The 26331-nt window shown below is 41.1% G+C and overlaps 1 protein-coding gene across 1 annotated transcript in view; it reads left to right on the forward strand.

Moving 5' to 3' along the window:
• PPP1R14C (protein phosphatase 1 regulatory inhibitor subunit 14C) overlaps window positions 1–26331 on the forward strand; it is a 53657-nt gene that overhangs the window by 21505 nt on the left and 5821 nt on the right. Inside the window, 2 exon segments of the mRNA XM_030023229.2 lie at window positions 19477–19560; window positions 20939–20971. Coding sequence (XP_029879089.1) covers window positions 19477–19560; window positions 20939–20971 — 117 coding nt within the window.

The raw sequence follows: 26331 nt of genomic DNA on the forward strand, positions 1-26331 counted from the left end.
GGAAACAACAGAAATGAGACAGAAGCAGCATGGAGCTTCCTCTCTTATCTTTTTTTCCCAGGGAGGGAAAGGGAGTGCCTGACTTTGATCTTATTCCCTTCCTTCCACCTGCTTCTGCGTGCATGTTCATGCAGTTTCATGTCTGAAGACTTGATTATTGTCTCTGGTGTTCCTGGAATATCTCCCATTTGAGAAAATATGTAGATGGAAATAGAAACAGGCCTGTGAGAATCTGGAGGAGCAAAGATTATAGGAGTCTTCCTCATGAACATGGTTGTGTCCAGGCTGTTCTCTACAAGGGCCTCAAATCTTAGGCTTTGGATGTTTCTAAGAAAAGTAGCCAGTTTAAAAATAACTTGTTTGTTTAACACAATATTATACTTTGAATTCAAACTTCCCTTGAACTGGCTGATCTGTATTAAATATAGACTAGCACACAACTGGTACTTTAAAAATGCACAGGAGTGCTTCTGGATGCCTTCTAATGGCATTGGTTCTGTACTGTGGCTGTGAGGTCAGACTCAACGGGGTTTCTGTTTGCAGAAAGTGTGTGATTTACTTATGGCTATCACTTTGTCCCTAGAATGGAAATAGGCTGCTAAAGGTATTTGGTTTATATGCAGGTGTTTTGCAAGACCTGGGTCATCTGAGAAGGAGCTCCACTGAGGGACTTTATTTTGGATTCCTTGGAGTTAGTTCCTTATCTATGTCCTATGGGATAATGATGTTATGTTTCTTATACATACTTCACTGCAACCCAAAGACTCTGAATTTGAATGTGTATGCTAAGTACAGCATGTCAGTGAGAATGCTGCTGTCCTTTACATATGCCATTTTATTTTAAGTTGTAATGTTTAACTGTTTGAAATTTTCTTCTCCTGCATTTCCAATCCTATCTTTGATTTCAAAGGTGGAATAATGTGAGAAGAATGCAAAATAGTCAGCTCTTTGACTAAGGTCTACTAATGAGAAAAAGCTAAATTATGTTTAAGAACTGGAGCAGAAAGGATGCTCAGACTGTATTACTTCCTTTTTTTGGTATCTGGAAGTAGAAAATAATTTTCTACAGAAAAGACTACTGCACTATATAGAGTAAATTAATTAAAATCTGTCCAAGTTAAATGTTTAACTTGAGGCAGGCTAGGGTTTGTTTGGTTCTTTTTGGCACTGAAATTAACATTTGTTGGGTGGTCAAAGTAGCCAGCTGGTAGTGCCCATCTGTAGAACTTTTGATGGGCTTCATTTGATCTGGTAGTAAAAAGTTTAGTCTTAAAATACAGTGTAACAGATGGAAAAATGAAATTACATTAATTGTGATTTGTAACATGCCTCTTTTGGCAAAGCAGTATGAGTAACGCAATCAGCCAGACTTTAAGACAGTCTGTCCTTAGTCTCATGTCCTGACTCAACCTTTACCAAGGTACACTGGTTAACTTTTATCAAGATCTGAAGAAGGGCACTGGCTCCAGCTGTAGGTTAGGATAATGCTGTATGTTGCCTTCAGAATCAAAAATAGCAGCAGTGAACTTGAGCTACTCCCATAACAGGAGCATACAGGTCTTCCATGCAGGTATATGAGAGATACCATTAGTAAGATTCATCTGCTGTGGGACAGACCTCTATGCTGTAATTGCTTGATGCTCCCTTTATAGTCTCCTGTTGTTTACTGTAGATGGATGGTAGACATAGCCAGGTGAGAGAAATCCCAACTTGTGAGTCCTGGGCCTTGGTAGCTTTGCTTTAAGATGTTGCCCAACACAAATGATTTTGATCAGATGAAGGTCTCATTCTGGAAGATGGCTGCTCTTGAGTTAGGTATGACTGTTTACATACTAAGCAGCTTCATGTGTATGAATTTTGGTTGTCATGTGATCAATGTATTTGAAAGCAGGGAAGATGAAGAAAGAAGGCTAACCTCCAAGTGCTTCCAAGATGCAAGAGTGGAAGGAAAGTAAAACTCAGAAGAATGAGTAGCTGAAGTGTGAATGCAGGTGAATTCTTTGAATGATTTCTTGAAAGTCTGCCAGAGCATAGAAACCACCTAGTGTTGTCCAGAAGGAGGAAACCCATGCTGTTACGGCCTCACCTGATGCTTGCTCAAGCTGGTGTGGCTCCTTGCTGTAAATGTATTGTCTGAGTTCAAGATACAGAAATTTTGAGCCCATATTACACAAATCATGAGTTAATTTAGACAAAGTTGATCTCTCTTGACTCCTTAATTACACTTGCCAACAGCTTCTGAATGGTGCCAGCGAACTTATGATTAAAATTACTTTGGCAGCTGTTGCAGGAGCTTTTGCAAGACCAAGCAACTAAGATTAGAGCCCTGCTGTGATAGGCGCTTAGTTGCAAACACACATGAGATATAGTACTGCCTGAAAAATGTGGTACTGAGGTGTCTAGTGATGGTGACTGTAACGCACCCAAGTGAGCTGGTGTAGGATCCATCCAAAAGCTGTTTGTAGTCTAAAGCTCTCATCTGAGGTGGCTGGCCTCAAAGTAGTGTGCTAAAAATCAAGGTCATCTTGGACTCTGAAAAGGCTCTGGGTGGCAGAATGTTTAACTGATAGTATTTTGCATGTGAACACAAAGGTGGCTTTCTAGAAGGACGCTTCAAGAACTTGCCTTTCATGAGTTTGCAGAGACAGGGGCATCAGCTCACTGGATGCCTTCTTAAGACACCCTAGTAAAGTTTGCAGTTTGTCTGTTAAGGGAGACTTTCAATTACTGTAAATATAAATGATAAAATGCAGTAAGAAATATGGCATCATCAAACCAACTTCTAGCTACAGTATTTTTGTGGCACTATTCCATGTGTTCTGTGGCCTGAAAGACACGTTTAAGCTTCTAGCCTCTCCTCATGGGGTTTATAGAGAACTGGGCCCAAAACTTTTAAATCCTAAGCAAACTTTAGCTGCTTTAGCTAGATGTGCCTTTTGCTTTAGCACTACGTCTTGTGCTTAGCCATTATATGGCTGGGGAGCCGTACGTGTAGGCATTGCCTGGGTTCCTTATGGCCCTGGGAGCAAAACATGCTTGCGTTGTCATAGTCAATATGATACCCTATGTAGGTGCGACTGAAGCCTATGGATGTAGATGCGTGAGCCTTTGAGTAGCCAAAGTTTTCCTTAAAATATGATAAAATTTCACTTTTACTTTGTGCTAAGCAAACACATTCGTTATTTGGTTGGCTCTGTTTAAGATGTTGGTCTGTTGTAATTTTTATTAGTCTCTAGTACTAGTTCTTGGTCTCCTGGTGTAGAGGCTCAGCTGCTTTTGTTTGGGAAAGCAGAACTTCCCATCTTCTTGAGGTAAACGGCAATGTACTTTGCTTGGGCACTATAGAAATACCAGTCTCTTTATTTGATGCTTCATTTCACAAGAGCTCTGTGGAGGCCTAGGGCTGCATGTGCGTCATGTTTTGCTGGACGAGCTTGCTGCAGCTGGGATTAGGGCTGTCATTACAGTGCTCTGCTCTAAAACTGCATGGTGTGCTTTTCCTCAGGGGAAACACAGAAGTTAAACTGTACCACCTGAAGGCCTTGAAGTAAAGCCTATTGTCATGGGAGGTTCTGGGGGGAGGCAGAGGCATGTTTTTGTCAAGATGAACGCTTGTCTCCGGAGATGCCTCAGAGCAAGGCCCCTACATGAATGTCTCTTGGTGAGTAGACAGAGGGGCCACCTCAGCAGGAAGAGGTGAACTTTAGCAGAACAAAACAAGGTGTAGCTGTGTGCCCTGCCAGAAACCTTGTCTAACATGGCAAAACTCGTGCTGTTTGCTGAACTAGACTTCAACTCTGCTTGGTTATTTGTTCAGAGCGTCTGTCTTTTGTTGTGAGGATCAAAGTACTATCTGGAGGTACATGTGAGGTAAAGTGTCTGAGATTGTTTCAGAGTTTAAGTGTGACAACAACTGTTTTGGTGAAGAGCAGAAAGTATTTTGAAATTTGACTTCTTACAGATTGATCCTTTTAAGTAAGACTTAAGCTGTGCTGGTTTCCCTGTTTGGAATTCAAAAGCTGAGGAGTTAATATTTGACTTCAATCCTAGCTCTCCTGACTTAAGTGCTACACTTTTTTTTTTTTAAGATGCAAACCAGCTGATTTCCCAAGTCAGTAGTGCAGATGATACTGGCTATTCTCACATTTTTGTGCCTTTTAATGAACTTGAGTATCTCTTAGCACGGGGCCTGGTGTGCTCTAAACTTCAGGATTGGAGCCTTGGGAAAGTTATTAGTTTAACCTTGATTTTTTTTTTTTGATGCCAGCCTATCTAGGAGGAGGAACTGAACTGAGGCTGCTGAGACTGAGCTTAATTTTGGAACTAGCAGAGAGCCGTTTTGTGTCTTTTCATAATAGCTGGCCCTGACAGTTTAACAGAGCTTATTGACCATCTGCTTTGTCTAGTTTGCCACATGGCAGAGTAACAACTAAGCCAAAATACTGGCTGCACAGTGTATTAATTAAATGACTTGCTTGTGAACACTATCAAGATACTAAATTGATTGATATTGTACATTTAACTTGAAGAGTTTTGTCCTTTCCTTCGCTGCAGTTGCTGGATATTGAGCCAAAGAACCTAAGATAGGTGGTGAGAAAGGAGCTGTTCAACTGTACATTGGAGTGTCTGTTTGTCTCCTTGCCCTCTGTCTTCTGTCACCCATTCTCAACAGATGGGACCCAGAGTATATTACAGTCTTGTTCCCCTGCTGCTACTTCTGACTGCTGTTCTTTGCCTCTCACAAAGCTGGCAAAAGCAACAGCTGTTTCATAATTTCTCTGTTTGAAGGGAGAAATATAGCGAGGGGGAACAGACTGAAAGACTAGTCATCTTGCTTGCAGAGGACTAGAGAGAAATGTTGGTTTTGTCTCTTTCAAGAACCAGTATCTCTTTTGAGAACAGATTCATGTTCTTCAGTGTTTGTGTTCCTGGAAATACAGTGAGTCTTTCTCCAGGGTGAGAGCAGAAATTGAGAGCTTTAAGCAAATAGCATTGGTTATGTCTTCATATCTCTAGCTGGAGGAACCTGACTCTGGGCTGCCTGTTAGTGTGACTAATTCTGCTCAAAGGCACAGCCCCCTGGGAAAGCAGTTTTTAAATCCAGACTGTGCTGGTGGCAGAGACATATAACATGTTCTCTGAAAGGGATGTGGCAAGACTTTGGCAATATCCAACAACTGTCTGCTTGATCAAGGGACATGCTGTAGGTAGCATCTCTGTAGCTAGAAGCTGAATCCTGTTGAGCTTGTTATAATGAACAGATGGCTTGTTAACATGCTCTGCTGTGCTACGGCAAGCCGTGCTTCTTCAAGGCCTTGCTACCTATACTTTCGTCGCAGAAATCTGCGTACAGATTCTTTTTCTTCTGGTAACTTTCTGTAACAACAGGTAACTGTTCATACATATGTGTATGTAGGTGCATATTTGTGGTCTATTAACATGCTTCTGAAGGGTTAGTGTATATATATATGTATAAACTGTGTATATAGTGTCCTGTTGGATGGTGTAACATGAAATAGTATTGCAGTTCAGTAGAACATCAATCTGAATGAAGCTACTGTTTGGCTATATTTTTAATATACCTAAACTGCTGGAAATGCTTTGCATAGTAGGTAAATAACTTCAGGAGAAAACTGAAAGACTGCTGTACTCATTTGGGTTCTGTCTGAAAAGCTGTGTCTAGCTGGCTGTAGACAAAGCCCCTGCTTAACACCTCCTTGTTTTGGCCTCTGGAAACTCAATGCTAACCAGAAGTGTTGCTCTGGTTGTGTTCTGGACTTCAAGAGTTGCAGAGGATTTCTGATTTACATTGAAGTGCTTTAGATCCCAGGTAGTCCTGGTGTGTGCTGTCCTACAGAACCAGGAAACTATTTAAGAAATGAGATCTTGACTATGCATGCAAGTTCTTTCCTTTCTGCAAAGCTTTGGTTTTCCTGATAATTGAAGGTGGCTCCTTCTGGCATTTAAGGGATACTTGAGAAAATTACACTCCCCTTAAAATCTTCTTCCCCTCCCCACCTTGTTAATTAACACAGTAGGCAAAAAAAATACTTAGGAATAGTCTATCACTCTTCTGTTAACTTGAAAATGTGAGGATTATAGCCCTTCTGCTGGGGCTCCAACCCAGTAATGAAGGGCTAGGCTTGATATAGCTTTTAAAAAATAGTCCTTTCCCAGAGCTGTATTTCAGTCACAGGAAACAGTTTAAGCAGCTGTTTTCTTTAGCACGTACATAGGAGTTGTGCTGCTAAGAGAGGGAAAAAAATTTAGCGTTCATCTTTCAGCAGCCTGTTGGGGTTCTTTCCCTTCAGTTCAGCCCAATTGCAATTTCTCTGTTCTTGATATTGCCAGTCTGTAAGTTCATCTCATGTAAGGACCCTCTTCAGTCCTGGACTTGCTCTGTTTGCCTGCATCATCTTTCAGCTACAGTGATTTGTGAGGGCTAGCAGCTGTTCCATAAGCATGTAGAATTTTTACGGTTGTGCTGGAAAATATTGCCTGTTTGTGTATCTGAGGAGCAGAGGGATACCTCAGCACTTTGGCCCCATTCTGTTTTGGGCTTGCTAACACTGTTGTGATCATGTAGCCCACCACATTATTTTCATTATCCAATGTGAAAAGGTCTGCCACATGTTTGCTGCCGGCAAGATAGCATGTCCTGGAAGATGATGGGCTCCTTAGCATTTAAAAAGTAAAGTTGTTAGTAAATTAGATGCTTCTGAACGACTTTGGTTTTTTTACTTTGATACTAAGTCAAAACAACAAATATCTTGCCTTATGTTATACGTTTTTTCTTCAGTATGCCTTAAATGACTCTTCAGGCTATGGTTATGAAGCCACAAAGCTTTTATTCATAAAAAACAAAATCCATATAATCCATAACTCTTAATTCTACTGGAATGCCACTGGGAAGAGAAACACACATTTTTCTTCAGCCTGTGACCATTTCAACAATGCAGATGATTAGAGATTGCTGACAAGTCCTGACTTTGCATGTTTGTGTCTCTGTGAAAAATGGAGGAAAATATTTTAACATGTATTTATGACATCTGCTTAAGAAAGATAAATCTTGAAGTTGAAGCAGGAGAAGGAGAACAAATTTTAGGCTGACCACAGCAAAGTGAGAATTCAGTTGGAAAAGTGCACTGTTTAAGGATCCTGGGAGAGGAAGTGGGAGGTCCTGATACTGCAGGCTACCTTGGAAGGCAGTTAGGCTGGTATCTGTTCTTAAAACAGTTGTTGCAGATCATCTGCAGACTCTGTCAAATGATACTTTTTCAGTTTGCATTTTCAAGATGGCAACACCATTTATAAGGTTGGCTCGTAGTTTAGAGTGCAATCCTTTGGCAGTGAGCAAAAGTTTGCCTCTCTTGGGATAGGTAAATGTGCCCGTAGGGACATAGGGGGCTTCATAGTGAAATGGGTAGAAGAATGTGGGAGGAGCTGGGACTCAGAAGGGTTTGCCAGAAGCTTTTCTTTTAGTGGTGCTTTGGACTTCTTTGCAGTGAACTCTTCTCTTGCATCCAGTGCTCTGGTTGCAAGGATGTGCTCTTAATGTGGAACTATAGTGCTGCCTTACAACCTGTTTTTCAGAGACTCTCAGGAAAGAGTGAATGTGTATACTTGAAACTAAATGAATGGGAAGACACTTTTGCCAGACTTCTTAGAGCTTTTAAATGGAGGTATCCTAAAATGAAGGCTAAAGCCTAAATTCTTTTCAAATGTGCTACATGTGGATATAATAAAAGAATTTTGGAAAAAAGAATGGGCTAAAACTTACTGACAATTAGATGTCAACTAAAACGGGATGAGATGGCATACAGGACCTGTGAACCCCTATGTCAGGTAGTGAAATGGTGCTTTTGCAAGTGTGAAGGAGGTGTGATGCTGCAAGACAGAAATGCTGGTTAACAAACCAGCTGGGAAGACACCACCTCAATGCAAGAAAGAACTGAATGCTTCCATTGAAAATCACCATTTTGAAAGGAATTAATATGCCCATACTAATGGCAGAGAATATAGTCTGAACTTGATGTTCAACTTTCACCTTCCAGCACTTACTTGTTTGCTCTATCTTCTATGGATGCAAACTTCTCAGATGAGACATTTATTAAATATTCAAGTGGTAGAGAAATGGAGCTTTCCTTGTATATTTCTTACTGGCTTGTACTATTTTGTCTGTAGGGAAATGTTGAGGAAAGATGCCTTTTTCTAACTTTGCAGCTGTGTCTGCATTGGCATCATGATGACTTTTCCTGGTAGACTAGGCAAGGATTTCCCAGCCAGGAGAGGAAAGCACAAAGAGGTATTCTGCCTATTCAGGAGAAGGGGCCATGTTTCTGTTGTACTGGGCAGCTGCATCAGTGTCATAGTTAAAGCCATCTGATTTTTAAGGGCAGTCACAATTTTTCTGAAGTTATTAAATACCCATATGGTAAAATAAGAGTAAATAACAAGTTGCATCTGACTCAACTTCCATTTCCCAAATGAACCAATGGAAGTATTAAAATGAATGATGGGGCCACGAACCAAGCAAGGCTTGCCAAACTGTGTTTTTTGGCCAGCATGAGATTCCTAGAAGCTGTTCTGTTCCAAGTCAGAGCCTAATTTGGTTTCTCACTGTTGTATGCTTTATGGCAGGAGATCTGAGCAAGTGCTTCCTAAACAGCTGCTCATAGAAGAACTACTGTGTATGGACAGACCAGAGTCAGCACTGCAAGTGTGTGACCCCTGACTAGTGTTTCAGTCACCCATTCAAGCAACAGATACATACCGAACTAAAAATAGCAAGTCCAGAGCCCAGGATAAGTATTTTCAGTCACCTACACAACAGCCTCTTTTGAAACCTTGTTAAAACACAGGGTACCAAGAAATTAATTTGCTAAAAAAACCCAAACCTGAGTATTGGGTGTATGCATTTTTTTACTTTTTTACAAAAGCCCATTTAACAGCTAGTAAGAGGAAAAGTTACTCCTGTTGATTCTTTGCAAATTACTTCCTTAGCTCTCAATTAAAAAGAATAAAGCTGAGAGGAAAAAAATTCTTGAACAGAAGTGGGGAGAAGAAAAGTAAAAGGATCTGTTATTTATCTTTATTGGTTGAGGCGCCTGCACAAGCCTCCAGTGCTGTTTATGGAGTTGAAGCCTGCATCTGTACATACAGTTACCTCCCTGCTGCTAATGGGAGAATGCAGCCAGTGAAATGTGGCAGCCAGCCCGTGCTGGCTCTGAGGGTGTCTAAGTAAAATGGCACAGCCTCCTGAAAGAGCACAGAAAGTCTTCCTTCCAGCTGAGAAAACTTGACAGGTGTGTTGGTGACCAACAGTAGGCAGTGTGTCTGCTAGGCAAACCCAGCCTCAGCTGAGTTGGCAGGGTTTGAAGTGCAATAAAACTCCAGTTTAGCTCTTGTAACACATTATTGTTTCAATAGCAGCTTTGTGGCCCTGCTAGCAAGCAGAACAGGGAACTGTGGAAAGATAGGACCAAGGTTTCCTCTTCTGCAGAGATGGTTTTGGAGCATTTGACTGAGGTCACCGTGGCATTCTCACATCGTCTATATAAAAACAGAGGTGTCTCTGACAGTCGTGGTCACATTGATGCAGAAGTATACAGTGAATTTTAATGGCTGGTTAGCCTTTACTGATTAAAGAGAGCCCCTGACCTCCATTTAAATATCCTGTTGCCATCACTCTTGGGTGTAGGTAGGCCAGAATCTACATTGAAACAGCTCATGGAAGTTTTGATGCTTTGTCTGTTACAAGCTACTAATGTTATAAAGTGCTAGCTTCAAGTAAATATGTCAACGGTTCTTCAACTACTTGCTCTTTTGTTGGATGCGAAGTGGTACCATGTTTTATTCCAAGCCTTGTGTTGGCATAACGATGTGGCACTAAGGCAGGTTAGGTGTGATGTGCGGTATCTGTCTGTGGTGCAGCAGAACACAGTAGCAGGAGAGTGGTCCAGATTTTCTGTTGCTCCAATTCCAAAAACCTTTAGTTGCGTAGCCTCTATATATTGAGTTGTCCTCTGAAATTGGCCCTGCCTCCCTTTCCCTGAGTAACTTCACTTCAGTGAATGGTTTGGCAGTACTTGTACCTGTCTTACTGTGCTTTAACTTAACCTTCCCTTTCCCTTCTTCCAGCTGACTTTTGACACAGTTGGCTGTCTTACTTTTCCCCCACCCCTTAAATGGGGTAATATGTCATGTGTGCTAACCATGTTCTGATGTAGGACCTAAGCAGCTGACTTAAATTCAGTGTTTGGGCAGCTCGTAGCTGTAAGGAGTTTGTCCAGAGGAAATCATGGTGTGTTGCCATTGTCTTTCTGCCCTCTAGCCTTCTAATTGAAGGAAAGGCAAAACTGCAGTGGCGTCTGCAAAGACAGCAGCTGCCTCTGTGTTGACTGTCAATGCAGGCAGGCTTGTGTTCTGGGGGTGGGGGGTGAAGATATTCAGGGAAGCTGGGTGGGGACCAGTGCTCTGGATGTGGAGGTCCTTTCCCTGTCCTCTTTCACAAAGGCTTGCCCATAAAGGGAGCTTTCACAGGAATTGCATTGAAGGATGATGTTCTTATCTCTGCCCATAACCCTGATCCCTCCATGCTGACAGAGGTACCCCAACTGAAGTAAGGGCACAACAGACTTGCTTCTTTCTCTATCACTGAAGTGCCGGGATTGTGCTGTTGCTGTTTTGGTGGACTTGTGTGCTATTTTATAATAAAAATTCGGGCTGCGTATGCTGCTTTAGAGGGGCTGACTCTTTGAATGGAACTTGTAATTGGAATAGCATCTGTCCACTTCATCTGCTCTACAGTCGCTTGAGAGCCAAGAGAAGAGGCCGATCTGTGGCAATGCCAGCTTGAAACAAACAACGGTTTACAGTGACTGAGGGAAGAGAAAGAGCCAGCTTGGGTAATGAGATGGAAGAACTTGGCTTGAGTGGGTGCTCCTCCCCTGCTTATTGAAAATATCAGTTGTTGTTAATTTCTTTAATGAGGTTCATAACTAGAATTTTAAGTGTTTTGTGTCCTGTATAGTCATTGCCCTGTTAGTGTATTTTTCATTTCTATTTGAATTCTGAAGCTACAGCTGTACCTAACTCCTGGCACATACATGGACATTAAGATGCCCATATACTTAAGTGATTCCCAGAAGTTGTTTTAAATTTGTTTTGCACTATGTTTTTTCTTTATAATTGTTTCTAAATAAGGAAGTTTGAGCTGTTCTTGGTATTGATAAGTAACACTAACATACAGGGTTACTGTCCCAGTTTGCCTAGGGTAATATCCTTATACAGGGATTGTCCTGCTTGACACCATTCTGTCCTGAATTCTTTCCTCCCTACCACCACCCAAAACCAAACCCCCAAACCTGTGACCTTTGTGATTATATGCTTTCCAGGCAGCTTGTAAGAGTACCAGCTGACAAGTTATGTTGTCAGATAATGTAACTCACAGAGGAAGTATGTCCCTGTTGTTTGATTGCATCCCTTTAAAATTTAAAAACCTTTAAACTTGTCATTGTGGAGGCTGGTTAAATCCAAACTTTGGGTCCCTCCCTTGCCTGTAAGGGACATATTGCTCAAACTGGTCTGTTAACCTGTATAACAGGAAATGATAATGGAGATGGTGGTGGGTATGGAGGAGGCCAAGCTACTTAGAGGCTGCCCTTATACTTCAGCTGTGTGCCTCTTCCTCTGTGAGTCTTTTGGCTAACTTTACCCCCTTTCATAGCCTTCAGAAAGGAGTAAGTGATTCTGAATATTTACAACCAGCCGTTAAGGAGACATTCTCACAGGATCCCTCTCCTCTGTCTGTTTTTTGCATTTTGGCCAAGGAAACCATTTGCTTCAGATGCACCATGGGCTAGTGTTTTTTTAACTAGGGCTAACTTTAGGACATCTTACCAAGCCTATAAAAAGGAACTGTATTTTTCACCAGAATGCTTGCAAATGGCTTATATGAAATGTGAGTAAAAGCCCTTCAGACCCCTAGTTTCATTTTCCCTTTGACTCCCTATTGCTGTCTATTGGAGAGTGTACCCTAGTTTGTTCATGTAGACGAGTGTGTTAGATCAACAGGTTATTGCCACCTTGTGACAGTATGGTTTTGCAGCCCTCTGTGCTTTTTTCAAATATTTGCAGTTGACAATACTGTGAAAGCTATGTAGTTCTTCACCAGAAATAGTGAATGAACTGTTGATCTAAAGCTAAAGAAGGAGCTTCAGTCTCCTCTCTTTTTTTTCCTTGCTCATTGGTGGTCAAGAGTGAGCTCCCTGCTCTTTGAAGCTTCAGCTTGCATGACTCATGTTTTCACGAGTGACTTGTTGATCAGCTGCTTAAAGTGATGTGTATGGACATCCTGATATATTAAAGGTATGTCTTATACAGAAAGTACTAGCCTGGAAAATCCAAAGGGATCTAGTCACTGTCATATCCTCCACCCAGTCAGTATTGTCCTTGCAGCCTTTACTGACTTAAATAAGGTTATTTCTGCAAATCTGTCTCTTTATTTTGAAGTGTATGTGTTTAAAAGAGTGTGTTTGCTTGTGCTGGGATAAGGGGAGGAAGGAGAAGGAAGAATTCCTAACCACATTGTTTCAGTGAAGGCTGGTTAGGTGGTGGGATGGGCATGCTCTTCCAGTTGTGCAAGGAGCATGGTGGTATCCTTTTTTAACATGTAATCCTGTGCTTTTTCTCATAGTGTGTCTCTGGTTGGGGGCAGCACACACCTAAGTTGCATACTGACATGGACCTGGGATGCTGTTAAGTTACACTTTAGACCTGGGAGCTTGAGAGTGCTCCCTGTTCCCTGGGTTCAGACATGAATCTCCAACAGGTCTCCTCTTTGGGATTTCCTTGGAGTAAGATGTGTTCTTCCTAATACAAGCTTCAGGCTATTTGCCCACTTACCTACTAATCAACATAGGGTGAATTGGTAGATGCAGACAGGCTTTAGCTAGCTCTTTCTTCTCTGAGCCAGGTGGATGTGGGTAAGCTTTGGTCTGGAAATCTGATTGCTGTGTTAATAAACTATGGCACCTGAATGTAAATGCTCTGCCAACAGTGTTTATTCTCTTGGTCTGAAAGCTGCACTAATGCAGCTATAGTTTCTTGACCGTGCAGCTTGTGCACACTGGCTGAGTAAGCTAAGGTCCAGCTGTACCTGCCTGTGTAGGCACTATCATTGTGTGTGTGTCTGTCCATCTTTCTCATCTAGCTTAATAACCTTTTCCCGCAGCTTTGTTACATCCTCTTTATTGCCAGGCACTGATGATTCTTAGGTAAGCTCCTCCTCTGCTTCACAGCAAGGTGTGTATTCTTCCATGCAGAGCCCCATAAGCATTCTTCTTGGCATTACCCTTGATTTAACAACTGGAAAACACACTTTAAAAATGTTAAACTTGTCCAAATTGAAATTATCTGAGCTGAAGAGATTCGCAGTAGGTGCCTGCCTCAGCTGGAGTATCTTGGAAAGGCTTTTAGGTAAGAGTTAGTTATTTCTGATGTTGAGACTAAAATCAGGAGGAAAAAAGTGGTTTTTCCGCATTGCATGAGGACTTTCAACGGCTTAGTTGAAACACTAGTATGTCTGACCTTGGGAATTTAGGAGGGAGCAGACTTGCTTTGTGTCAGAGATGCCTGTGGCCAGTTCATGAAATTGTTCTCAATTTAATCAAGCATCTTCCCTCCTCTTTCACTTGTGCTTGTCATGTGCCCAAACTTGTTAAAGTTTGGCAATAAGCTCAAAGATTGTCTTATGTGAACAAGCTTCCTCTATAGGGAACTAGGAGGGGCTGGGCTCTTGTTGTTGTTCTTCTTGGTAGGGAGCCCTGGTCACAGTCCTCAGGAGCTGAGAGTCGCTGCTTTCTCTGCTTGCAGTGGTCCTTCCTCTGGCCCTCAGCTGAGGAGAAAGGACATATAGGAAAGAGGTAGGAGCAGAGGAGGTAGGATTTTGCAGGAACCAAGCTGTGAGTAAAAGCTGAGGGCTAAATTTTTAAGAACAGGAGCCAGAGGGAAGTGGTACTTGAGGGCAGAAGTTAGACTGCTGTTCTGCAGACCTGAGAACTGAATCTAGGTCTCAGAAGACTCTTCCATGCTCTGCCAGCAACTTCAGGGGCCCTTGCTGTGTTTGTAAAGTGTTACCACCCTCTAGTGGTGTGTGTGCAAGGCTATGGGCACAGTCCCCTGCTAGCTCCAGTGGTAAGGGTAGATCAGATCTAGACCATATAGATAAAACACTGTGTCCTTGACTTATCTAGCCACTCATACCATGCTATAGATGCAGTTGGTGTTCCTGTGCGATACTGGACAATTTGTGTAAGCCGTTCTGTTGAGAAGCGTACACTTAGTGTCCCTCCTTTCTAGGTATTTAACTGTATCCACATGAGGTCAAGGCTTTGACACTCTACACAGAAGAAGGTTTCTGTAAATAGCCACAGTGCTGCAGATAAATTATGATTATTCAGAAACAGTAGGATCATTGACTGAAAATGAGTGGAAAAATCTGGTAACTTTGCCTTTATTGTCTCTGCACTTTTACTTAATGAACAAGAGTGATGAAGAAAGGTAGACTTGGTGTTGGTGGAAGAGGCTGCTGCTCTGGTTAGAACAGCCTGGGTGTAACCCAGGCTTTTCTCCTAGTTGAAACCGAGACTGGATGGCATGTGCTTAGGGGTGTGGAGCCTTGCACCCTGTGTTGCCTTTGAGATTTCACATTCAACTGACTGGTTGCTAATGAGATAGGTGTCTGGCAGGGGAGAAAATAGGATGTAACTGCATAAGGATTGTATCATACTGGGAGCAGGATCCTAAATGTGTTCATTGATAAACAACTGTGCAAACTACTATTCACTGTTGCATGAACCACTTCACATTGACCAACAGAAATGGGAGATAATTTTTTTTTGCATGTCTAACATTAGATCATCATGGCTGCTATGGCATTACCGCTGTTAATTTTTTTTTAGGATTGGAGAAAACATATGGTCATTTAGTAATTGGGTTGTACTACTGAGGATTCTTGTTCCTACTGCAAGTGTCCCCAACCCTGGCACTTCTGAGTCTCTTGTTGTCTTTAACGTCATTTCCTAATATTCTGTTCCTCATACCAATCAATAGATACTAGCAGCCTTTTTGTGTTGCAAACAGCTTTATTTTAGCTGTTTATTTTGATGCTTCACTGAACTAGGATTAGCTTTAAGTCAAAAAGAACTTTCTTTTGATTCTGGTTTCATAATTTTTGATCACTTAAACTATTCTTTTTATTCTCACTTTTATCTACTTTTGCCCTGACCCATAAGTCCCCCAAACAACTGAATGCTTTGCGATGAGGAACACTTGGGATTTTTTTAGGGCAGTGCCATCCATATCTGCAGATGAACTTGTTTAGAGCTAGCTGCATTAGATGTCCAGCAGATGCCTCTATTTAAAAATAAATAAATCTTTTCATATATTAAATGGATGCTTCTGAAAGAACTGGTCCTCTTTTCTAGTTTGGCTTTGATCACTTATGCTGGTCATCTTCCAGGACTTTGAGAGAAATCCCTGATTCATACAGTCTGAAACTTTCATACATCTGAATTGTATGGTCTTTTTTCCCTCCTTTTCCTTCATCTTTCTCTTGCTGTCCTTTCAGGTTACTTCCAAACTCACTATACAAATGATGGCTTTAACTTTTCTTGCTGTACTTCTTCTTTCTCTCCCAAACTTAAAATCTAAAGTAAAAACCAAACCAACCTGTTTCATTATTTCCCAGCACTGTGAATGAGATGATGCACAGTGAATGGGCAGTGAGGATGAGGGATAGCAGGCTAATTTTGGGGTTGGGTTTATATTGTGAAGTTATTCACAGGGCAACTATTGCCCTTTAAATTGTAAACCCTCAGATAAATGTTTACTTAGTAAATACTTGTAATGATGTCAGACCTGCTCTTGCTGTGCTGGAGGTGCTGTCCTCAGGGTCAGTAGACTAGAGTGTGCAAGTGTTGTTCAGCTGGCCCTGCAAAATCCAGCCCTTTGGCTTAAGCTGCTGTGGGAGGTGGTTTCAGAGGCTGTCAGACCTTTTCCCTGGTCTCACTAAGGGATGCTCACCTGTTTCTGTTCCATTCACTGTTGGGGCTGTGATCGTCTCTGCCAGAGGCTAAATAGCAAACAGTTGGAGAGGTTATAATGTCTTGAACTGTTACAGCTATTTACTACTTAATGCATGTCTGTGCCCCAAGGTCTTTTGCCAGTAGCCTGCAAAGAATTCATGCAACCTAAAATAACCACAGGGCTGTCTTCCAATGCAAGGTTGAATTTAAGTTGCATTAAATAGCATGGAAGCTAACTTTGGTGATATTTTTTGACTTTTGAATACTCAAGCAGAAATTGGCTCATGTCCTGCCTACGTTGTTAATGCAAACTGGAGAGGTTGCTTAAAAGGAGAGTGTCCATCCTCCCCTCCCCCAACTGTTTCAGTTGATGGGTGTCTGCACCCACAACCCCCACACCTCTTATTTTAGCTTTTCTGGGGGCTGCTCCCTGTCAGCCTGCTTCTTGCGGTTTCTTTCCCCCCCCCCCCCCCCCCCCCCCATCATCTGCTATTTGCAGCACCTTGTCTCCCTCTCACTGGAGCAGAACATGGTAGTGCTTTGGTTTTCTTGCACAGCTTCATGGCACTAACAAGACCTTTGAAATACCATCCTTCGGCTATGCACTGCCCCTTTCAGGCTTGCCCCAGCCTAATCTGGATCTAGCTACCTAATTGTAGTAGGATCAATGACACTTAAGTGACCGATAAAATCAGGCAAACAGACGACATGACTGTTTCTTCCTTCCCTCTGCCATTACAGCTGTTGTGGAGTGGTCAGGCTCCTGACCTAAGTGCATGTTTTTTATGCCTAACATAAAACTCTTGAGATCATGCAGGCACAGTAGTTCAGATGGGGAAAAAATGCTTTTATTATGCTTGTTCATTCAGCCAAAAATAAGAGCAAGAGTTACCTTTTGGGGCTTCCCCCTCCATTTGTGTTGTGTATCAGAGTTCAAATCTGCTGTGAAGTGAGAAGGTACACATGATCTTTTACAAAAAAATGTAACTTAATTGAATGCCAGTATGTCAGACACAAGGTTTCTGAAGTATTCCTAATTTATTTTTTTGTTATGGCTTTCCTTCATGTAGAGGAGCTGTGTTAACCTCTTAAACCAAAGCTTCAGTGATTACTGGTACAGTTGCCCTCTTGACTGATGGCAGTGTGAACCTTGAAGATGTAGGAAAAAGTTGATTTGAAGAAGATAAGAGTGAAGAGGGATAGAAGAGAGGATTTCTCCTACATGACTGCTACCAATCAGAGTAAAACTAACCTTTCAGGAATGCTTGGCTTCAATGAAGTGTCATCACAAAAAAGCATTATATACCTTCTAGGGAATTCCCCCTCACTGCTGCCTTTCAACATCATTTCAGTTTGCCAGAATGCCACACTGACAGGCAAGAGTTCAAAACGTGTATCTGAAAAAATATTCAGTGTGCTGAACAGCACTTCTGAGCGCAGACAGATGCATAATTGGCATTTATGCAGGTCCATGGATGCATATTTTGTTAAGTTTACAGTATCAACAGTAACTCCAGGCTCCCTATCTTAATAGTATTTATAATGAGCTGCTTAGATAAAACGTTCAGGAGGTTTACTGCATTTAGGGAATTTCTGGTTCTTAGTGTGATATGCGAATTAGTGTAGAGTGGGGATAGTAAGCTACTAAGTAAGTGTACCACCATTATGGATTAATCCTTATTTTTTCCAATATTGATGGCTTTTACTGAATATCTTTGTAGTCTGTGGAAGACTTCTCTTCCCCTTGTTTAACTTGCTAATGAGTCTATAGCATTGGGTTAGAAACTCCCTTATTGCCAGATTATGTTACAGTAACTAGTATTTCTATGATTAATCTCAGCAAATGCCTGCACTTCCTTTCTGACTAAAATATGTGCTGAAAGAGTGAACTTGCTAACTGGGCAAAGGATGTGCTTTCTGTTTTTTTTATACATCGGGTCTAACAGCCTGCACAGCTACGCTATCATGTTCCTGCACGTTTTCCTTCAAAGGTGGGGAATGAGGTACTTATCCTACTTGTGTCCTTCTTCCTCACACCCAAATAAATGTTGAGCAGTTAGCATTTTAGGTGGAGCTTCTGATATAGGTAGTTGTTTGGCACTTTGGTACTTAACTTTTGGTAGATTAACTCGAGCTAATTTATCTTCCTTGCTAATGTTTGGACTCTTCATTTGTCCAGTAGAAGAGTAATTTTGGTGTTACCTGTGGCAGTTGCTGTTGGAGCTGTTAAATTATTTCACAATTGTTGAAACTTTTGCAAATCTCTGGAACCACTGCATTTTTGTCAAAATGCTTCTTTAAAGGATCTTGAAAAGTGTTGGTGGGGTACAAGAAGACAGCTGCTGCTGGGTATAGTGGTGTTGTTGCTTCATCCTGACTTTCAAATCCACCCTCCCCTTTGGACACTTTCAGGTCCTTGCTTTAATTCAGGAGGTGCCAAGGTGATGCAGCACCAGTGACCCGATTGACGACAGTGTACTTGTGGGAGAGGACAGACTCGCAGTGCCCATGCATGGCTCAGATGGAGCAGGGGCAATGGAGGAGCTGCGTGTCTGTGGCACTGAGGCCATTGCGTGGGTGGGACTTGGTGTGGGGGAGAGGCTGAGACCAGTGTTTGCTGTATGTGCAGTGAGGAGCTGCTTTACCATTTTGAAGTGCCTTTTATGATGAGAAAATGCAAAAAAATGGCCAGCAGAATATTTTTTTTGCTTAATTGTAAATGCAATAAATGGTGGTATCTGTGGATGACGAATTCTCATTAGGATTCTAGAGCTCAGGGGTCCTTCAAAATGTGTGGACTGCTGCTCTGACTCAGGGAACAGCATGTCTGATATGCTGGTGATGCAAAAGCAGAAGTGTATGGGTGGAGGAGGTTTAAAAAAAATTCTCTAAAATACTGGATGCCTTAGACTTAATGCTTCACTGCAGGCACTGGAAATCTGAGATCTTCTGATGGGGTGTGTATGTCATCCTTGTAAGACAACTTTAAGCGAGGGAGATCTTCCATAGTGTAACAAAATAAGCAGTCCACTCAAGAATGTTTTCAAAGCAATTTCGTGGCTTGCTGCAACTTATCTGCTGCTTCTTCCCTGACCTCTTCTTCATCCTCTTGCTCAGTACTGTGAGAATAGTATGACTTATGCTGCTGAGCATGGGTTAGTAATGTGACTCCCAGCTGTGAGGAAAGGGTTGCTTAAGGGCTGTCACCTCCTGTGTGGCTGGGGCTTGGTCTTCTGCTGGCCTGGGAGCAAGGAATCAGGCCACTGTCCTTTACTGATTTCCTCCTTGTCTGGCTCCAGGCGGATGGGGTTGTGTACTATCACTAGGCTGCTTTTGAGCTAGCTTAAAGGATATCTCTATAGACTAAGTGGGAATTCTTGCTTTTCAGGAAGAAGAGATGCCAGATGTAGAAATTGACATTGATGACCTTCTTGATGCAGCTAATGAAGAGGAGAGAGCTCTCAAATTACAGGTAATACTATTTTCTAATTTTAAATCAGAATGTGGCTGAATTAATGCATCTGGGTCCATATCTTGTGTTTGACTGAAACCACTGTAAGCATAGAATTAGAACTGAGATGTTCCTAGGTCCAAGTTTAGCATAACCTACTGGATTGTACAAAGGTAATCAAAATCCTTTAGGATAAAAAATTAATGGAAGGTAGGTGATAACAGGAGTAAATAAAAGTTCAAAGAATCCAGTAATATAGGGAGATATGCTGAGACAGATTAGACTCATTCTAATTTATATAAAATGAAGAACAGAAAACACATAAAAATAAACAGTCACGTAGGAAAACTATGTAGCTGAGAGTCAGTTAATGATGACCAGATAGTTTCTGTGATTCACTGCAGCAGCAGAAATATACATGCGTGCACATACAGACCAGAAATCCTCCCTTGTCCTTAGGATACTGGAAATTGTTTCTCTGTCTATACTAGCTAGAAATTGGAATCCATTGAGTTATCTTGGAGTAACTTGTCTAAAAGCTTCAGGAAAGGATAATATGATCAGCAACAGAAATTAGTAGGGAAATTCAGAAGCTGTCTGATGAAATCATACAATTCAAACCAGCTCTCTAATTCTCTGAATACTGCTTGAGGTAGAAGTTAGTGAATGGAAGAATGAGGGGTAGAAGAAAAGAAACATTATTGTCTTCATAGAGATTCATGTATCTAAATCAAGATATAAAACCAATATGAGGGTCCCTGTTTATAATCTTTTCAGATGCACTAAAGGAAGGAAAACTGTCCCAGAGCAGTGGTTTGCCCTCAGTTCACTTCTGGGGGGTGACTAATGTGGTGGCTAAATGCACCACATCTGATTTGCAGTGCCTTTTGGCACCCTTTTCTCAGTGCCCACTGTCCAGCCATGGAGATATGGGGCATGGCCTCAGGCTGTTTACTCAGCATTCATAAATAGCTTTGCTGCTTCTGCCTAACCTAGCTGCTGCAGCTGCCCTGCTAGGAATGCCTGACCCAGTTAACATCTGTATTTCTGCATTACAAAGACTGCGGTGCCCTCACAGAAAGCTACTTTTCACATGTGTATTGCTGGCAGAAATGTTCTAGGATTCTCCTTCTTCCCAGTTTTTCTCGGAGAGAGGGATTTTGTAACCTCCAACCTGGAGTAAGAAGCCATCATTTTTCTCCTGTTGCAAATCATTCTGATCCACCTAGGGAGCAAAGGTGACTTGCTATAATGCTTGGTTTTCAGTAGTATCTTCAACCAGTGATTCCTGGTTCTTGCTCCTTTTCTTTCCCCACTCTTGCCAGGTTTCATACTGTAGACTTGTATATGTTCACTGTTATTCTGTATTGGAACTGATGCTTTCATATTTTGCTTCTAGGAAACTCTTGTAGATTGCTACAAACCAACAGAGGTAAAAAGACTTTTCTTAAATACTATTTATGTGTGGAAAGTGTAGCTATATTCAAGCTAAAGTAACTTTTGTTTATACTCATGATAAAGTAAGTATAGGAATATTGGTGGGCAGCTGATGGGCTTGGGGCTTTATATCCTGGGAATGTTTGTGCCTGTCACTTGACTACAGTAAGAACAGGATTGGGCCCTGTAGAGGAACTGCTGATTATTCCGGCTGAAGTATCAATATTGTCCTCTGTAATGTCCTTATTGACTTTACTGATGCTTAAAGCTGTTATGTTGCAAGAGAACTAAACACAATTCTCATCAGATGGTTAAAACCCTACTATATTTGCATGAAATATCAACTTCAGAGATGGACTGTGTGCTCTTCAATGTGAAGCCATTTATCTCTGACAGTAAAATTGTTTATTCTGGGAACTGTTATGTAGATATGCAGCTGAGCTAATTGTTTCTGTGAATGGACTTGAATACAATGGTGGAATAATCTGAACTAGCAGGACTTAGTTAAAAGAACTCAACTTTCAGCTTGAATATCCATTAATGTGTCCAGTGCCAATATAGTCTACTTCTCATAGTAATGAGTGCTTACTAGGAAGAGTAAATATTGTAACAAAAACTTGGACTTTTTGTAAAAGAAAAAAAAAAAAAAGTCTTGGTTGTAGGTCAGTTTCTTCATTTAATTTGGAGTCAGTGCTTTCCCACCAGTGGCTGCTGAGCAGTATTTAATAGAGTGGGTGGCTTTAGGATTCCCCTGGTCAGGGACCTTTCAGCTGTGCATGACTAGAGGCCAGGCATTTGGTTTTTGAAACAAGGCTGCATATAGCTTGGTTCCTCTAACATCTGCAGCTGTAGCTACTTAAACTACTGGGACTTAAGGATAGTCGGGCTGTCAGGAAGAACCACTGGTATGGTTAAATAGTCACTTCCCTGTCCATCAGGTACTTTCTTCAGGGCTCTTCCATTTTTATTGATTCTTGGGGTAGATTGGGAGAATTCTCCAGAATTGCTATTACAGTTGCTGGTACTAATTTTTTGACAGTGTAGGGAATTGACCCAGAAAGACTCGCATAATGACACTTGTATAGCTTGGTCTGTGTTGTACCTTGGTTTCTTCACAGCAGATTACACTCATGGCCCATTATGGAGATGCCAGGCCAAAAAATCAAGTCTTCAGATGTCGCACTGTAGTAATGATACACTACAGATGACCCCTGTCAGCCTCCTTCAACTGTCTCTCAGCAAGTGCCATTGAACCTTAGTTCTTCTTCATAAGATAGGTGTGAAGACTGATATGGCATGTGGAGCCTGATATGGTTCTTGTCACAGGCTAGCGAGAGAAAGTGGGGGTCATGAGTGGGTGGGAGGAACAGGTTACCAAGAGTTTAGCAGCCACTCATGTGCTGACCTCTTATCTCCATGTTTTCTGAAGGTGGATGAGGAAAGCAGAGAATCAAATAATTACCTTTCTTCCTCCTTCATTGAACATGTAATATGAATTATTTTTCTTAGCTCTGAGGCTTGACAAATTTCAGAGGTCTGATAAGGGTACATGACAGATGTTAGTGAGTTTTCCACTGGAAACCTTGGTCACAGAACTGCAGGAAATATTTGTGCCGTGCCAGTAAATTAAGTTGGCATGGCAGTTTGCAGGAAACATCCTGGACGTGTGCTTGACTGCCCTCAAGGCACTTGGATCAAGGTGAGATTTTAATACTGAAATTGTGACTTGTCTCTTCAGCCCTCTGCTGATGGGATGGAGGCACCTCTTTTACCTGAGCAAATATCCATCTTCCTTGACAATCTTTTGAGATAGCCAAGTTGAGAGGAGTGCTTAATCTACTCTTCTGTAAGGATAGTTGCCAAAATGGGAGTCATCTCCCAGGACTGTTTTCACAACAGCAGCTTTTCTTCATCTGTAGCATAAGCCCAGTAATACTGCATGACTGTTAACTCAGGCCACTTAAAAATAGCAGCTTTGAACTTGCCATTTGTGGACAAAGAAGAGCCTTTAAGTTGGCTTAAACTTGCTATATGAGGATCCACACCTCATCTAGAAAATCTGCAATCCTTTTGTATTTGCAGACCATTCAAAACTATTGTGGTAATTGGTTTGTGAAAGGATTTCTAGAAGATTTGTGGAGAATGGATGTAAGCTGATAGAATTTCTCCTGACCAATCAAATACAGTCAATCAAGTGCACTAGGAATTTTAGCATCAAGAGTTATACAGTTTGCAAAAGACAGTAATCCGTAACTGGGGAAAAATTTGTGTAATATGATATCTCCACTATTCGGAACATAAGGAAAAATAGTACAGGCAGAAAGCTTAATAACTTGAAGCTCTTATCCCATCTGTTTAAAAAAAGCCCCAAAACAACAAACTTAAGTCAGTTTTGCTTAGTGTCTTCCACTTAGACTAAAGGTTAAGGAAAGACTGAGGGATTTTTGCATGTATTCTGGATTGACTTTTCATCAGAAGAAGCAGAGTTATCCAGGTCACTTGACAGGTGGAAGGAATTCTCAGCCTCTTTATAAATTGGCCGAAGATAGTAGCTGACAGTAACTTATGAGGAACTGCTATGAAACCTTTCTTCTAAGGGAAATATAGCTTGACTGTTGAATGTGGTCTAAAATTTTAAAAGCTTTTCTAAGGTAGCAGTTAACAGCTGTTATTTTAATTTGTATGGAAATATGCTTAATGTGGGAACCTTGTTGTAAAGAGTCAGGTAGTTTACCCAAACAGGGCAACTAAAGGTTAATGAGGAAAGTGCGCACAGTCAGTATGATTTTTGGGTGCTATTTAAGTTTACGTTAATGATCCTTAAATTAAAATCTTGATTTGCTAATCAAGTTTCGTATGCAGTGTGACTGTGTCATTCAGTCATTAAAAGTTAGTTTTGTAAAATGTGCCAGAAACTAAAAATAATTTCTGGGCACAATTTGCCAACTTGGCTGTTTCTACAAATGTGACAGTTAAAAAAAACAGTGGCTAAGAGATACATCTGGTAACTAACAAACTGTAAAGTATGTGTTTTTATTGGTGTTAATCACTGCAATATGTGACTTATATTTATACTTTACATCCTTTTACTTGAGCCACAATCTCTTTGCTCCGTGTAGTTAAGTTGCAAGCGTTGAAGAGAAGTTGAGTAGCTGCCTGACTCAGGGCATAGGCTTTGGGATCTCAAATGTGGACAGTGCTTTGAGACATGATGATGGTCTTCCCGCTGCGCAAAATTAAACAATGCTAGAAGTATTCTTCAGATAGCTTACACTTTCTCTGCTTCCCCTTCTCTCTTCTGTTACTATCATACCTAGTTCAAAAGCAGTACATGTCATGCAGTCTTGACATAAGACAAGGCTTGATGTGAGAGAATAGCAATTCATTTTTAGGACTGCACAGGCTTAAAGGGTATGCTATCTGCAAAATCAGTGCCATAACCAAATCTTGGATTTGCACTTTTGTGTTTGAAAAGGAACAGGGAGCAGCATCCTCCTCCTGCATCACCCATGTGCCAGAGCAGCCATTGCTTCACTCAGTGCCATGCGTCACCTGTGGAAAATCTCACTCAGACCTTTGTCAAGTTGCTGCCTTGGTTCTGTGATGGAGAATCTTAATGTAGGTCACAGGGAATTTTGAGTCTCATGTTAGCAGTGAATGTAACAAAGAAATTTAAATATAATCTGTAATCTTGATGATAGGGTTTTGATACTTGACAATAGGATCTTATTTAGAATAGGAAGACAGTTGTGGGCATGAAATCAATGAGGTTTTGTCAAGACATATTCTTAGAATGAGGCTGGCTAAATCTGTGTTATTGTATCTCTGCTATTGGTAGCAGCAAGACCACCCATTTAGACTGGGCTTTGGAGAAAATCTGAAATATTTGTGGCTGATGTGAATTAGAGCTTCCACTGGTGGGACTGCCAAAGTGATGACAGGAGAAATGATGATGAGACTCTTAAACTACTATGGGAGAGAAATCCAATGAGTGGGCAATTTTTATGTTTACTGACTCTGAAAGATGCAGTTGAGCTACACAATGCCTGCAGATGACTAATCCTTGAAGAGAACTAGATAAATTAGGCTTGGGGTTTCTTTGCTGCTTTCTTTTCTCAGAAATATACAAAGCTTCAGGCAAATGGACTGGAGATCTCTCCCATTTAGGCAGGATTAAATCTATCCAGACAATCTTGTTAGTATAATTCTTCACCCAGTGCACAATGGGAGAAAAAGGAGATGAAGTTGCATCATAAAAATGTTGTTTTGCTGGGAATTTTTAATTAATAACAACTTTCAATATGATTTCCAAAGAAACTATATTAAATTGTTGTGCATATTCTCCGGAGAATTTGGGCAGAGATTTAAGTCGCTGACTGCTCAGTTACTTCAGTGGCTGGACTATTTCAACAGCTTTTACCACTTCATTTTGAGAAAGGTAGAGATGTATTTGCTTAACTATATGTTTCCCCAAGTTTAATTTGTAGCTGTAGCAAATGACAGGCTTGTGATGCAGCTTTTTAGAGTGGTCCAGGAACTGTGGTTTTTAAAACTAAAAACTATTTTGGGTATGTCTTCAGATAATGTATGTATTCAGTATGCGGACATGAATAGAAAGCTCAACCTTTCTGAAATGGAACCTCTAAACTTTTGAAGGATCATATGGTTTTTTGGTCCTACTATGTTATGAATTATTTCAAGTTAATGTTACTATTTGTTTTTTTAGTGTAATTGCAAGGCAGCATATGTAGGAAACCTACTCGAAGCAATAGTAACTGAAGATGTGTCCTAAAGCCTCAGTGCAGTGTACTGCCTTACATCTGGATGAGCCTAGGAGCTCATAGACATTTATTGCAGTTCAGCTGATGGCTGGTGTATTATTAAGCCACAGTTAACTGTAATATGTGTCCATATTACTTGAAATCAAATAGGGTACTTTGTAGGGTAAAGAGTGAAGAAACATGTGTGTTTTAAAGCAATGCAGACAGGCGTTTCTAGAAAACCATGATTTGTTGTTCATCCATTTGACCACTGAATTCAGTGAACTAAAACTGTTTATATGCCTGCTGAGATCTGCCCTATATTGTACTACAGTGTTGGGAGGAATTAAGCTTGCATGTTTTCATTTCTGCAAGTACTCCTGAATACAACTTAGAAGTACCTATAACAATATTGTAAGAATAGAGGGATAAATGGTGATTTGACAAGAATAAGCTGTGCTTGTTTACATGCTGCCTAATTGCAGAATAACTTAACTGCATGTCTTGATGATAGCTAAGCTTTGTGGTATGTAGTCAATGCCTTGTACAGGCCTCACCGAGAAGCTAAATTGCTGTGTATTGTCTTCCTCTGGGC

This window comes from Aquila chrysaetos, chromosome 8 (genome assembly GCF_900496995.4).
Source record: "Aquila chrysaetos chrysaetos chromosome 8, bAquChr1.4, whole genome shotgun sequence".
Taxonomy (NCBI): domain Eukaryota; kingdom Metazoa; phylum Chordata; class Aves; order Accipitriformes; family Accipitridae; genus Aquila; species Aquila chrysaetos.